Below are 16,202 nucleotides of genomic sequence, written 5' to 3' on the forward strand. Positions count from 1 at the left end.
ACATCTCCTCATTGAGCATCACTCTTATGTTACAGAGTGACTTGCAACGACAGCCAAGTCTTGACTCCCAGAATGACTTCAGGAAAGCTGAAACTATTCACTCACCTGCTATTCTCTGCATTTTGGTGCGCCGAGCCTGGATCCGGCCCTTGGCCAGGCGCTGCTTGGCGATGATGCAGCGAATGTGATCCGCAAAAATAAACGTGGCCTGGAGGATCGGGAAGGGCTTTGAATGAGGACTTGAGGCAGGCTTGTGAATGATTATGTTCAGGGCTCTGCTGTCATCCTCTACTCCGGTCACCTGCATATCCTAAAGAGAAGCAGGAGGCAAGTAGTTAAAAAGAAAAAGTAAGCTTTTCTAAACTACAGGTTAAATATTAACATTGAAAGAAAATCCTATGAATGTACCATTAAAGCTCTTACAAAGACATTTTCAGTGTTAAAAAAACCCCAACAAAATAAATCCAAAACAGACTCTGCAAGTTGTACAATTTGGACTTACTTCTTCAGAAACCAGTATTCATAGACATTGAGTTAAATTATTTGAGCACAGCAAATTTTCAGGAAATACAATGAGTGATGGTGAAAGCAAGAAAAAGACAAATGAGAAAAATTTCCTTAGATAAGCACAGATCATTTCAGAACTACAACCTGTCACCTTCTCTACCTGTGTAGGAAAATCAGAACTCTGAGTTCATTAATGTGCTACTTGAGAAAAGTGCTTGGAACACAATCCTAACAGGATGTTCAGTGCTCAAATGAGCAGAGCCCAATGTATGTTAAGGAAGTTACCCCATCTGCAATTGTGACTCTAGTTACCTAGTGACTCTAGTGAACTTCTTCCGAAAATCAGAAATGTTTTAAAAGGCAGGAAACAGAAAAAAGACTAGTGACCAAAGAAACAAGGAAGCATAGTACAGACCTTAAATATATAAGCTGATATTGGTCTTACTATTTATCTAACAGAAAATGTAGATTTTCAGCTCAGAAAAGCTGGCCACCAAAATTACAGCTTCCCTTACCTGCAGAAGGCCTGCAAACTTAACTACTCCCCATCCGAGTCTGGCAACATCTGGTTCAACCAAACTCATCTGGTAAATATCCACAGCCAGGAATCTTTGAACTTGACCCCCATCCTTTGTTATGACTGTACAAGCAATCAGATCACTGTTATCTAAAGGAAGGAAGGAAAAAGGTTACATAACATTGAAGTTGAGAATTCTGGGGTGTGGGTATTTTACATAACAGAAAATGTTAACTTAAGAAAATGTAATAACCTTGACAACACATGGTTAAAGCTTTTGTTCACATTTTTAACAGGTATTTTAACTTCCCTATCATAGTTACATAGAAAAGGCAAGAGAGATTTTAACAACAGTAGTTCAGACATTTTACAAGTTAAATATAAGACGGGTACTATATGCACCTTGCTTTCTCTTACTATCTTCATTACCTTTCAGAAAACAGCTGCCTTCATCTCAGGGGTAAAATTGCAACAGTGCTGATTTCTCTCACTAAGTGGAAGTCTCAAGAAGTCTTGCTAACAACCACAGTCAGCCTGCACCTGCACCTAACCAACATCACTGCAGGCCATTACTTCTACCTTGTTATAAACTCTGGCTCCTGACACAAGCTACTTTTGTATAGGTCTGAAACCTATGCTGGCTCTTGGACACACTTCAATCTCAAGATTATTTGGACTCTCCAGGTAGACTGTAGCAGCGTTTTGACTATGTTTGTTAAATAAGGTGACATTTTTTCTGTTCTCCATATATTTCATTCACTTATATTGAAAAAGCATACCCTCTCCTACTCCAGAAACCCCTCCAAATATATTCTTTGGGATTTCCTCACTGCCCCGTTCCAGTTCAAACCCATTATTCATGAAAAGGGACTAAATCACCCTCTCATCACCAGCTGAAATCTACCAAGCAGCCCTTAAACCAGCAGTGCCAACCCCTAGCAGAGCTCTACTGACTCCACTAGGAGTTGTTTTTCCCTTTGCTTCATACTAATACTTTCATGCATATATTTGATGCACACAGGTCTTTTTCTCTCTCTCATCTAGTACAACTCACAGCAAGTAAAATATTCTGAAGGCTCTACAAAACAGAAGAACTTTTTTATTCATCCAAACAAGCATTTAACATCATTTTTCATACTAGAAACTTCTGCAGGATAAGCTACAAGTGGAAGTGTACAGCTCTACACAGCAGCAGGTCATACAACTATAGACAACAGCCATAAATTATGGTCAGGAGGTGGAAGAAATTCTTTTGCGCAGCAGGTTACCCAGAGATGTTGTGGAATTTACATCACCAAAGGTTTTCAAGGTTCAAAAACAAAACCAACTTCCTCTTTCCCCCCCAAAAAACCCCGCAGCACAAGTGAGCAGTCCTTTCCAACTAACATTTCTATGAAGCTACCAATTACCCTTTACCAGCAGGACCCATTCAAAATTGATTGGGTGGTAGGAAAGAAAGGCATGAAATATAGAACCCTAACACAATTAAGAGGACAATTAATGCTAACCAGTGTGACTCTACTGTGAGCTTTTGAAATTTGAGAAAACAAGTTTAATCAATAAATGCAATACATACAGGACATGATTCAGTTAACATGAGGATTGATTGCTATAACCTTCTCATAGTCCTGGAAAGCTCAAGAAAGCCATACAAGATTGGCAATTTTTACTATGGAACCTGTGGAAGATTTATTCCTTTTTAGAGAAGGACCTGAGACATCAGGCAGAACCGATACTTTCTTATTTTGGTATGCTTTATTTCTTGCCTCTTTTCTTCCTTAACCAAATTAGTCCATCAACATATTTATTTCAGTTGACTTGAATTTCTGGAGCAGTCCTATTCTTCTCAAGACACAAAGTGCTTGGATTAGGACTCTTCCAAACAAGGTATGTCAGGCTGATGACTTTCGAGTCTTTTGGGATATTCTCAACAGGCCACAACACCAAATAGAGTTGAGGAGTTCTCTAATACTAGTTTTTGACCAGTATTTACAAAGTTTTTAGTGCAATAGCAAGCAGGTTAAAATACTTGCTGTATACATTCAATTGCCCAACTATAAAAATGTACTACTTCAAGAACTCAAAGGGGAGAATACTTTCCAGAACAGAAACTTATTTTAGACCTGACAACAGCTTGAAGTAAAGCATTACTGTAAGTCTTTCAAAGAACAGGAAGGAAAGTTACTTATTTACTAGGCAACTGTTACAGGAATCCTTTGAGCCTATACAATTGAATGCAGTCCATTTACATGACTGTTTCTAGTTCACAGCTGCTGAAGAGTCAAACTGTCATCCTTGATGACAAAAACAGAAGAGAAAGTGTGGTTAAATATTTTCAGTGAACTGATCTAAGAATACTTACAGCTATGCTGTGAAACAGCTAGAGATATCCAACCACATTCTGATGAAAATATCAAGCCCAGTAAACTCCAGTACTATTCAAATTTGGTCTGGGGATTAGTGAACCACAGGCTGGATGGCTTCCTGGTGTGACACTGCTGCAAAGAACTGGAGAGCCCCTTTCTGAGATTAACTACAATGGGTAACTTTTCCCATGCAAAATAAAGCTTGCAACCAGTTTGGACACTATACCTCCATTACATGCATCCAAGATTTCTGTGGACTTTCTCCAAGGAAAATCCAAGTTTTAGGAAATACAGCCAATAAGGAGAGTTCATAGACTTCAGTTAATTTATATCTTCAGCACTGCAAGTAAGTCAGAATAGTTGCCTGTTTTTATGAAAATATTTGCCTGAAAAGATTGTACTATAAGAAATCTTTATGAATATAACAGCTACTTGAGATGGTCTAAATGCACCTGATCTGTCTTGGGGCTTGATCTTTAATGATTTTATAATTTCCAGTCATCCCAATTCCAGAAATGATCTGCAGACATTAAAAGCTCTTACAGAAAACTTTTAGCCCTTTGTATGCACAGCTGGCAGCCCAAGATAAGCATTAGGCTGGAGATAGTGAATGCAGCACCTCCTACTTCACAGAAAGAACTCTTCCCAACAGCAGGCAGCCCATCTGGGATGATATTCCGCTTTACTAACCAAGAAAGCAACCAATCATGAATCCACCTTGCTCCCATGAAGTACATTTAGTTGAAGTTAGAAGATGTGTCCCTGATCATACACCTGCACCACCTTTTGGGTTACTCTTTGTCACAACTATGATAAGAAGTTTCCTGGGCACCTTTTTCTAGCTGACCCTGGTTTGAGCAGGAGAGTTAGGCTACATGATCTTCTGAAGCTCATTCCAGCCTCAATTATTCCATCTATTCATAAATTTTTCTCAAATCTTTTTTAAAAAAAAGTTGCTCGTGATGGCCTTTTAAAGCCTGTACACTTAGACAGAGTGAGCAAAGAAACTTAACTATAATGCTACTTTTTTCTGTTTCAGCAAAGAAATAACAGCTTTAAATGTATACTCATTTACCTCTTGGCCATGGCATTCACTAACAGAACCCTGTTACCACCTGAAACCAAGCACTGAGGCTGTTAATTTGACCTGCAAGTGACTTCACACAGTGAGCTGCTAAATAAGACTGAAAACCTCCAGCCTCACAGGCAGTCTAAGGCAGACAGTTATCACATAATACACAATTGCTTCAAAAGTATTTACAGTAGAAAACACAGCAAAGTAACAGAAGTTGTAATTCTGGTGACAGCATATCCAGCAGTACGGAATGGACTGTGGAATTACCTGATCCTCTATTCATACATTCATATATACTGGTGACAACCTTGTAACTACACCTAAAGGCTCACATTCAACATATGTGCATCAAAATATTTACAAATGCTTCTTTACAAGAAACCTGAATCTCCTTCATCAAGCTCACATAAAACAGCATCACTACATTCAGGCAAAAGGAAAAAAAAAAGCCATTTTGATACAGTTTCATGGGATTTTTCCAAATCAAAACAGTAGCTGAAGCCATTACTGGATAATGTTGATCTCCACTCTTGACACTAGATGTACACAAACAAGCATAAACACTGAAGGCATCCTAATGTTCCCAAGAATTTTAAAAGCCTTGTACTAACAGAGATTGAGAAAAATTTCTTAAATCAACAACATCTCCAGAGTGATAATTTAAAAAGGCACACAAATGTAATTTTTTGGGTCACACTTTGCCCACTGCAAAGTCTCCTCCCAAGGTATGGCAGCTATGCAGTGATGTGCATCCTATGTGCTTTATGCCAAAATGCTAATCTTCTGTGTCTCGTTTGGGAAAAGACTCAAACTGGAAAAAACATTTTATGCTGTAACACACAGTAGAACTTCAACACCATACTAATTCAATTCAGGTAGTTTAAGTAAAAATAGCAGACATGAACACTTTAGAAGAAAAACAAAGTCAGTAATTTTTGCATGTCAGACTATTTAGGAAATTGAGGAGCTACTTACTCAAATCCAGAACATCATCTGCCTTTATGAGATCTCCCTCCCTCGTGAGTGGTAACTGAGTTTCCAGCTCACCTTGCAAGTCCAGTGACAGTGAACGGAGCATAAAGAAAACTCTAATTGCCTTGAGAAATTAAAGAAAAGAATATTAGAATATTTTAACACTACGTATATTAACAGAATCTTATAAACATACTGGCTTTTACAACCGCCAAGTTTGCCGTCCTACAGTAAAACTTGTTTATTACATTCACAATTGAAATTAAAATTTTAATATTTTTTAAACTGAAAAAGTAGAATATAACTTACAACTTAGTCAAAAAAAACCACAAATAAAAGAAGCTGAAACATGCTATTTATTTTCAGTGAAGTAGAAGCAGCAGAGCTTTTGTCTCACTGGCACACTTACACAGACTGTGACTGACAGGGAAACAATTCCAGGAGCTTAAGCAAAAACAGTCATCTTTGAACATTTTTCTTTAGTTATTTTAAGACTGATTTTATTTACAGTACTTCTATGCTACAGACACCTACACAAGCAACCTTCAGGGACTCTCACATTTTGAATTTAAAACAGTAATAAAACTTTTCTAGCCAAGCCTAGCTAAGATATCTACAAGTTAAGAGAAAAACAGTGGGGATTTCTGTATTTTAATTTGCTGTGGTCACCAAAATTAGCCACATGTAATGTAACATTCTTGGAGCACTTAATTTATATTCTCAGAAGGTCTTCATCAGGGCGAAGCATTCTGAAAGCTGCAACAGTCCCAAGAAACTTTCAAGAGCTGCTCTGTGAAATTAATATGCTAGTTTTGATTTACAAATTCATGACATATGGTATGCAGAGACCCAAAGTGTCAAAGAACAATCATTTTGTTAGCCACATTTTGAAAGGCACCATTTATAATCCTCTTTCCCTACAAGAACTGCATTTTCAGCATAGCAAATGAGAAATCATTTTTTATTACTTCTGGTGTTCTGCTTTTTAAGAGTTTCCTACACAGTAATTCTGTGGCATACTGTAAATTAACTGCTGCCTTACAGTAACATCACTGAATTCACGAACAGCTGCAATGCTCAGAAACTCCCAGATTGCAGGAAGTATTAGGAAAAACAAATCTAAAGCGCTGTAAGGGAAAACCCTCCACTCCTCTATTTTTAAAATCAACAGAACAGTGGCTTCTGTGAAGCAGAGGGAGCCTCACAGCAAATGCTGTGAGTGTTTGGCCAGCTCACTACTGGCAGTGCTTCCAGAAATTTCTGGCAGAACAGGAATGAAGAGAGGGAAGCCATGTATCAGGTTCTTCCATGAAATGACCTCAAAGCAACAGCTTTGGTACACTGTTGAAATTTAACAGGGCAATATGATTATGTGGAGCAAAGGACATCAAGGGCATCTAACAAAAATATGATAACAATGCTAATTAATTAATGAGAACAGAGTCACTTTAAAATGCAAGATTATCTCTCCCATTTAGGCAGACTGCACTCTGATGCATTGTGGATTTACTGAAATTATATGGGATTACTATAAAGCAGTTTTCCTACCTGGTGCTTCAAGAAGAATTCACAGTATTTGTTTTAAAATTTATCAAATTCAATCAAGAACAGGAAAATATTGGCATTTTTGGTAAACCAAAAGCTAATCCCAATACGGTTTTTGTTTGGGTTTTTCTTTTAATTTGGAGGGCAACCATCACTCAGCTTTCACTTATCTTCCCACTCAAACTTCTTCCTCCTAGACTGCATTCATTTTTATCACATTCATTTCCTATAAAACTATTGGCACTCATCTCCAAACATATAATCACGTTTAGTGCAGAACAAAGTACAGGAGTAGAGAATAAAATTAGAACTTTAGCCTTTGCAAAAATAATATAATTAACAAGAACATCAGATGACATGGGAACTGTGCTGTGCTTCCTGCAACACTGACAGCCCTCAGTTTGTTACCAATAACAATATATTGATATATTGTGCCTAACACATTTTATCAGATCTCAACAAAACAGAAAAGTTCTATGGCCTAGAACTTTTGTTTTTCTGGTTAACTCAGAACAAATATGGATTTCTACCTACATTAAAGAATTATACACGATGATACTAATTTGCTCATTTATATACATTTTCCATGTGCGAAGAAACAGCAACGTGCAGGGAAACCTACTACTATCTTATTACATTCCCATGGAAACGTGTTCTTAGTACTTCAAAAACTTCTCACAAAGTGAGATTTGAGAGCTTCTCCTGAAGTTATTAAAGAGAAGAGCTGCCACTTAGAGGAACTTTCTATAGGAAGGAAGTAAAATCCTAACAATTAAGAGCTCAAAATATAATCAAAGTTCACTTGCTATTGAAATAAAACTTCAGAATTTTTTGAATCGTGTCAGAACATGCTCAGAATCAAATCTGCTTCCATTTGGAACCATCATTAGAACCTCAGCAGGCTGAGTGGCAGCAGCAATGTCACAAGGTACACCTGAGTCCAGCATTCTGCCATGGGGAAATGCATGGGGAGGCAGCCTGGCTGGGAGGAAGCAGCACAGGAACTGAGAAGATTCTAAAACCTGAGTGCAATGTAAATGGGGAAGGAGTGCCAACAAGGAATCATTCTGGGAATTCCTGCTGGTGATAGAGACCCTTTCATCCCAAAAGATCTACAGGAATATTTGTATTGATTTTTTTATTTCCACCAACAGAAGTTAAGCTACTCCTTTATTTAGCACATGAAAATCCTGGAACAGTCATTTCCCACTAATGTGCATTTCTAAGTATCCTTCTGTTAAATGCCTCAGAAAGAATTCCAGGAGGCATTTCTGCTTTCTAAGAATAATACTTTTCAAAGTAATTCCCTGTATTCTATCAAACAACGTGCTGTGGTAACAAAAGCTGTGTGGCTTATAAGCAGTACAAACAAACCTCTTCAGAAGATTCCTGGAAATATATTTCTCTTCAAGAGTACTTAAATATACTTACAGAATACATTTATATAAATGCAAAGATACTCAAAAACAGCACCTTCCAAATAATGGATTTATGCAGTAACGTATCTCTTAGACTTACTGACACTGCAAAGCTTCCAGGAAACAGCCAGATAAGGGCCAAGAACTGATTAACCAAGAATGGAGATAAGGATGTTGCCCTTCAGGTCAGTATAACCCCTACAGATCGTGTCACAAAAATAGATACTTTGCTGGTTCTCTCCTCATCCTCAAATCTCTATCACAAATTACCTTGGCAAGATGAACTCTCAGATCAAATTAAATTTTTTGCCATGTTTAAAATATGAGCAATACAAAGCCAGTGAGTCTTGCATGCAGATTCTTACTACAGGAATATAATTGAGAGATGTACTAAGATAGCAGATCACAAAAGAAGCTGACAATATATCGAGTGTCATCAAAATGCCTTTGTAAGTAGCTTTCTGCATGGTCTGAAAAATTTAAAACCCAGTGCAAGAACATGTTGTGTTGACTAGACAGAACAAATCACAGAAAAAGTTTCTCCCCTGAGGCAGGTAATTATTATACATATATATATATATATATACACATATATATACACACTCTACACAGATCTGTCTTCATCAAGATTTTAAGATTTCATGGATGAAGCTTCTAATCAAGCAGTTTTCAAAGAAATGTATTTGTATTCCTAGAATTGCTCAATGATTTTGGCATCATTTTGCCATGAGCAAATGACAAATAAGAAAAATAGTCTTACTCACTCTTCGTGTTCTTTCCACATCTCCACAAGGCAACCTTTTCACAAAATCAATCCCAGTCAGTGGTGTCCCCGTTGGCGGTAGCAAGATGGAGGCATCCATCATCAAGTATTCTACATTCATAGGTTTCATCTATAAAAATATTTTAGCACTGGTAACTATCCAGAACAATAAGCATTTGCCTCTTTAGTTTCACATAAAACTCATTGTTGTGTATTTTAAAATTCTGAGAATTTTAATACCATGTCTTATTTAAGGTCCTTACATGCAGTCTCTCATTTACTACATGCATCTCATTGTTCCTGGACACACTGTGAAAGTTTTCAAATAAAACATAGAAGAAACTCCAGAAGATTACAGAAAAGATATTTCCCAAATACTAAAACCCAAATTCTGCCAAGTTTGATTTTAAGTTTTGACTTAAATTTGTGGTTACTTCAATCACAAGGAAGTTTCTCATAACTTTTCTCTCCAAAAAGAACTTTCTCAAAACTTGCTGAGCTTCAGATAGATATAGGAAGATTTTCATATTGTTAAAGGCAAAAAAATAAATCCAGTGTCCCATTCAGTAGGCTGAAGCAATTTTTGTATACTCAATTTTAGAAAGTAATGAAAGTTTATTAAATAAAGAGTTGTGAAGCGTCACATAAAATAATTTATGTAATTATAGACAATTTCTCAGAGACAAATACACCACCCACATTTTGTTATCCTACTCCCAGTAAAAAAGGACTCCAGTGTCCTCAGCAGCTATTAGTACTTTTTCTTGTTCCTATGCTGTATCTGTGTTTGAAGATTTGCCAGGGCAGAAGGGGTCTCACTTACTGTCATACTCCGGTATTCATCTTCAAACATATCCAGAAAGATTTCTTCTCCCTTCCAAAAGAAAGAACATGGACATCTCATGATGGGCAGTTTGGGGCACTGTTAGGTTTGGCTCTGTACAGTGTCTGTGAAGGGAGGCCAGGGCTGCAGGGCACTGCTGGGCCCTTCAGCAGTACTGCTGGCACCTTTGGGAAAACACACTTAGGGAAGGGAGAGATTCCTGCAGTCCCTGGAGGACCATGGTGGAGCAGGTACCAGCAAAACAGCAGGCAGATGTGCTCTGAAGGAGCTGCAGTCTGCAGGACCCACACTGAGACAATTGCTGTCCTGAAGGACAGCAGCCCATGGAGGAAGGGACCCACACTGGGGCAGAGGAAGCTCTGAGGAAGGAGAAGCAACAGAGAGAAGTTGCTGTGGACTGACACCAAATCCCTACTTCCCACAGCCCCTGCACCACTCAAAGGGGAAGAACGCTGAAGAGCCAGGAATGAAGCTGAGCGTGGGAAAAGGCAGAGGTGGGGGACAGCAGTGTTTTAGTTTGTCTTTGTTTCTCACTATCTGTTTTTTTTTTTCTGGCAATAAATTCATTTCTGCGAAGTTGAGTCTATTTTGCCCATGACTGTAATTGGCAAGAGACCTCCCTGTTCTTTATCTTGACAAGATATTCTATTCTCCCTCCATCCTGTTGAGGAAGGGCAGTGAGAGAACAGCTGAGTGGACCTCTAGCAGCCAGCCAAGGTCAACTCACCACAAGCTACTTATTTTTTGTAAGCCACATTGAGCAAACATCCTTCAAGAGAATTCTAAGAATAACAGGAAGATATTTTAGACACTTGAAATCTGTCACGGATTTACTGCTCCTTATATAGAAATTAATGCTTAGGGCTAAAAAAATGGAATTTCTTTCATTGTTTACAACACACACACAAAAGTAAAAAGCTGCAAAAGTTTCCAACAAGAAAAAAATTAAGGAAAACTTTAGATCATCATTTCAGATATGATACAAACAAAAAATAATGTCAAAACCAAACATATTCCATATTAATGCCAATCCAGTAAAAACCCTGTGAGTCTTTCAACAGCCGTTTGTGACGTATGTCATGGCGTAATGGGAAGGGCAAAAAGGAGAGGAATTCTCCAAGAAAACATTTCCCTCTCTCTCACAAATTTGGAGTTCTCATATTAAAGAAGGTGCTTCTTTGGTCACTATCCAAAGACTGGGCTGCAGACATTCCCCATATGTAAAGGGCCTTTTTCTTAAAGCATTTTGCACATTTACCTTATAGAAACGACGAAGGAGATGAACACTTTCCTCCCTTGCACCCTAGGAAACAGAAAATACATTTCAGGGAATACATACACTGTTTACTTAGTATTTGCATTAAAAAACCCACCCAAAAACTCACACAGATGAAACTAATAATATCCTGATTCATGTCCTTTATCCCAGAATTTCATAGAATTGCAGTTCTTACAGTTACAAAACAGTTCCTACACTTATGAAAATGCAACTCATGTGAGTTTATTATTTCAAAAGCACTTTTCTTGATGTTATTGAGGTGGATAACATACCAGTTTCAGAGAGACAACGAAACAAAAAACTGCTGGAGAAGTTACAAGTTAAAACAGCAGAGATGAGAACAGAACATAAGTTATGATGTTCACAGCACAGAGCAACCAACACAAAGATGCTCTAGAAGCTCAAATTTCACATTAATTTCATATTAATTAATTTCACATTTTCTTATTGCAATCAGAAATGAAACAAATTTATTCCACTATACTACAAGGACTCAGACACCAGTAATGCAGTGACTGGCAATTTGGAAGAAAATACTCACCTCAAGACAATCAAGGTGAACACTTTTTATGATCCTGCCATTTTTGGAAAACACAAGCTGCTTCAGCAATAGGCAGCCAAGCTCTAAAGTTGCCAAACGAATTTTTCCATCTGTGAAAATTTCAATATACAAAATAGTAGCAGTTTAGTTACAGCTCTTCTCATGTTCTTAAATGTTTGTATACTCCTGCAATTGTCAAACTTTGCTCCTCTGTCACACCCCCCCATCTGACAGGGATGAGTACTGATCCTGCCTTACATTGCTGCTGGCTATAAAGAAAAAGAACTGGAAGAATAATTTAAAGCAGAAGAAAATTTAAAGGAGAACCATTCAATAAGAAGGCAAAGATTAATACTATTTAACAGTGTGCCCAAACCCCAAATTGGGTTTTGCTGTCTGCAGCACAGCCTGAATTACACTAAAATTACAAAAGGATTCCAGACATTTGGGATGAAGTTACAAGGTGAAAGAAAGCTTTGTACATAGCACATTAATAAGGCACAGCTTTTCCTTGAAGAGAAGAATGCAGCATGCAACAAGTTGAATAAAAAAATCCCCCATGTCCATTCTTCCCCAGTACTTCCCTCCCCAGACATGCCTTTATTTAAATAAATACATATCCTCATTTGCACTCCTTCCTGCTGCTGTAGGTACAAACTCTTAATATATAAACATGTTTTTCATCTCTGACACACAAGCACAAGTTAATACGCTGCAGATCAGTTTTGCAAGTCAAACAGATTTTCATTCTACAGACATTCAAAAATTTGATAGTCTGTCAGTTTCTGGGGAAAACCAGTTCTACCCATTTAAAGTTTTAAGGGGAGAAATGCAAGGAGGAAAGGTGTGCCTTAAACAAAAATAATATTTTCATGGAAGAGATAATGGAACATTGTAAACCTCATTTCACAAAAAAAAAAAAAAAAAAAAAAAAGGAGACGATAAAACCCCACATTTTCTGCAAAACAGCTCAGAACTGAAAATACAATCTGAGATAAAAAAAGTATGGGGAAATTTGCTACCACCTAGAGGTAGTAAGACAAAGGACTGCTATAAGCAAAAGACACCATAGTTTTCAAGACTATTTCTTCACTGGAATTATTTCTACAAGCAAAGGTGAAACAGATCATATTTTCAAGATGAAATTCATTAAGGTGAAACCCCTCAAAATTGCAATTTTTATTTATTCAGAAGTGCAGAAAGTAGGAATTAAGACAACAGATCCTTGTATAATTCTGAGTATAAAAACAACTACTCAGCACAAATCCAGAGTGGCTCCTCACCAACCAAGGAAAAGCCAACAGTTGTCTTTCACAAACCATATCTAAATATTGTTCATCAAAGAGCATGCTGAACAGTCACCTTCCCTTCAAAGACAATAGGCTAAGTAGCTTTTTTCCATCATCAAAAATTTCACCTTGGAAGGAAAAACAAACCCTGGAAAAGCAATACCTGGTTGTGCAGCATAATTCATTATCCTGATGAGCCCTTCTGCAAGGACATGATTATATGAATTTCTCTCTTCAGCAGCATGCTGAGCTGGAAGTTGAATTCTCTCCAGCTTGACTGAGTCAAGTCCTTTCATGAGGGTGAAGGAAAAAAAAAAAGCAAATTAGAAAACGGAGTGTGCTCTGAGGCATTTAATAGACCACAGCAGTTTTCTCAGAAGAGAACAATTAGCAGTAGGAAACTAGACAAGATAGCTTTGACTTTGTATTACAAGGAGAAGGAGGAACAACAAAGACCAAACATATTGATGAATCCTTGAAAAGTCTCAGCCTTAAATGGGGACTTTTGGGTAAAGACACCCATATCCCAAAGAGATTGGTGAAATGCAAATTATTTTGCTGCTTCTGAAATTCTCAGATTATTTGTTTGCATCTAAATCAAGTCAAAGTCAAGCCATACATCTTGAGAACATAATGGCTAAAAGGGAGAAGATCAAAGTCTGATTTTAAATTCTGCTTTGGCAGTTAAGTAATCTGTTCATGTATGTTTAAAAGAAATGGGAATTTTATTTTGTTGTAGCCCCATTCAGTATCCTCCCCAACACAAACAACATTTCCACTGATTTGGTATAGAAGGAAATGAATCCAATCTCTCTTTAACACATTCCCCTAAATATATCAAAGTTATTTCCAGAAAAGACTGGTTTACTGTGAGACCTGTTAAAACAATGCACAATTATGGATTGTGGGGATCTCCTTGACTCATTCTAAAGAACAGCAATAAACAACCCCATAAATCAGAAGACGACTGTTGAGGTTTACAGTTTTTTCCAACCCCAGCCTTGCAGTTAACTCTACATAATAGCACTTACCTTTGTTGTGTGACATTGCATATAAAAGACAGAGCACAAAGAGGGCATAGTAATCATCTTCAGGACAGTCCAGTGCATTATAGACCATATCAAGAAAAGGCCTGTGGAAAGGAGTAATTTAGAAACAGTTAAAAAAAAATCTATAGAAAAATGGGTAACTATCTTACTGTACATGTAGCTAATGGAAGAGGCAAATTTACAGTAATGCACATTTTCAGGCATTATAACAAGAGTTCTGTTACAGAGTACTCAGATTACAGCTATGTTTTGTATTTACACACTGACAATAATTCTGAGTTTTAACAGGATTTATTACATAATACTTTCCCAAGAATTGATTGTTCAAACATTTACTAGGTTGTTTACAGCCTGTTTAGTAAGTGCATAGAAGCATTGCAGAGCTTGTTTTAAGCACATATGTAAGGAAATTTAAGGAGCTGCTATCACTGCTGTATAAAACAGACTCTTTTAAAACTCATGTGATAAACAGATTTGAAAAGTTCTTACTATTACAAGTAAGCATTTCTACCAGAAGTTTGGAGGAAACTAAGCTGTTCTAAAACAACAATTTTACTGTCCAATTTTACCAGTTATAGGAAAGAAAAATTAACTAGGAGGGAATATTTGAAGAGAAAAAAACCCACTCTGGATTGCAGATGAGCTCTGTTTTCCTAAGTTTAAACATGTGTGACCTATGACACATATTTAGGAAGTTACAAACAGTGCTAAATTCATCTTTTCTTCACCTGTACCTTGGAAAGACAACAGAAGTCAGTGTAATCCAGAAAGCATTTGGACAGAACAGATATGGCTGAGATTCATCTGATATTAGCACAGGCCTGATGGCAAGGCAGCTTCATGTCTGGTCTTAAACTGGCTTGCATCTAGTCAGTTCAAGTTCAGAGCACAAGCAGAAACTAAATATATTTTCACAACTGGCCCAGATAAATGGTATGCCGGGGAAATGTCACAGTCATCAGAAGGTAACAGTGTGGAAGCCTGAGTGGAAAGGGTTTATTCCTATCTTTTAAACTATACCTTAAGAGTGAAAGGAAAAATATCCTTACATTATTTAAATTACATTCAAAGAAAATACATTAAAATAACATCAAAGGCACAGAAGCAAACCCATTTTGCTGTGCTCAGGCCTAGCAGATGAGAAGCAGGCACTACAAAGTCACTGCTGTGGTTCTGGGGTGAGAAGGGCTGTCAGAGGCCAGAACACAAGACACTGCAATCACCAGTGCAGACTGCGGCGCCCTCACGGTCACTCCGAGCTCTTCCCAGGAAAGCCGCGGCGCCCAAGGCACAACAATGCACTGAAGTTCCCGGCAGCCCCAGGCCCAGCTCAGCAGTGCTCTGTGCTCTCTTCCCGAGCCCAGGCACTGACCAGAACTCCTGCCCACGCTGTTCCCTGCCCAGCTGTGCATATCTGGGCCTGGACTGCACCGCCCCCCCACTGATCCCTCTGCCCAAAGTCCAACACTGCTCAAAGTGCTGCAGTCAAATTGCCCGCATACTGCAGATCTCAAAAGAATGTAACTACTCAAGGAAAAACAAGCTAAAGAACCAATGTTGAAAACAAGCCAAAAGGGCCTTCAGGTTTAAGCATTACACAAACTCTACAGGCCTCATGCCACCATCAGATGGGGGGCTTTTCACTCCATAAAATGAACTCACCTTCAAGGTTTAAAGAACAAAGCGGACTAAGATATTAAAATACTTAAAAGCAAGATAACACTTGGTTTGTTTTCAGACCAGCAGCAGATAGTAAACAACCTACACACTAACCTATAATATAAAAGTACTATTTAATATAATTTACCTAAAGTCAGTGTTTTACCAGGTCAAAACTGCTGAGATATCAATAGTCGTTCCATTAACACCGATATTACACAGCATTAAATTACTTCTGTGTTGTCCAATGCATTTTTCATTGTTTTCTCCCACATACTAATTAGATTCATGAAATTATGAGACTTGAAAAAAAAAATCATTAGAGCAGCAAGTGATACCATTTTTATTCCAGATGCTTCTTCACAGCATCTTACTGGC

At 37.8% G+C, this 16,202-nt stretch overlaps 1 protein-coding gene across 4 annotated transcripts in view; it reads right to left on the reverse strand.

Moving 5' to 3' along the window:
- The window catches only part of CLEC16A (C-type lectin domain containing 16A), a 62,692-nt gene that overhangs the window by 22,434 nt on the left and 24,056 nt on the right, over window positions 1-16,202 (reverse strand). For all 4 annotated transcript variants that reach the window (XR_008841583.1, XM_056503165.1, XM_056503168.1 and 1 more), the window contains exons 12-20: window positions 14,148-14,248; window positions 13,280-13,405; window positions 11,828-11,937; window positions 11,266-11,310; window positions 9,987-10,037; window positions 9,165-9,293; window positions 5,441-5,561; window positions 1,023-1,174; window positions 106-310 (exon numbers count right to left, since the gene is read on the reverse strand). Coding sequence is in view for 3 of the 4 variants with exons in the window: in XM_056503165.1 (XP_056359140.1) it covers window positions 106-310; window positions 1,023-1,174; window positions 5,441-5,561; window positions 9,165-9,293; window positions 9,987-10,037; window positions 11,266-11,310; window positions 11,828-11,937; window positions 13,280-13,405; window positions 14,148-14,248 (1,040 nt within the window). In the remaining variant the exon portion in view is untranslated. The remainder of the gene's footprint in view (window positions 1-105; window positions 311-1,022; window positions 1,175-5,440; window positions 5,562-9,164; window positions 9,294-9,986; window positions 10,038-11,265; window positions 11,311-11,827; window positions 11,938-13,279; window positions 13,406-14,147; window positions 14,249-16,202) is intronic.

Source organism: Oenanthe melanoleuca, chromosome 14 (assembly GCF_029582105.1).
Source record: "Oenanthe melanoleuca isolate GR-GAL-2019-014 chromosome 14, OMel1.0, whole genome shotgun sequence".
Classification (NCBI taxonomy): Eukaryota; Metazoa; Chordata; class Aves; order Passeriformes; family Muscicapidae; genus Oenanthe; species Oenanthe melanoleuca.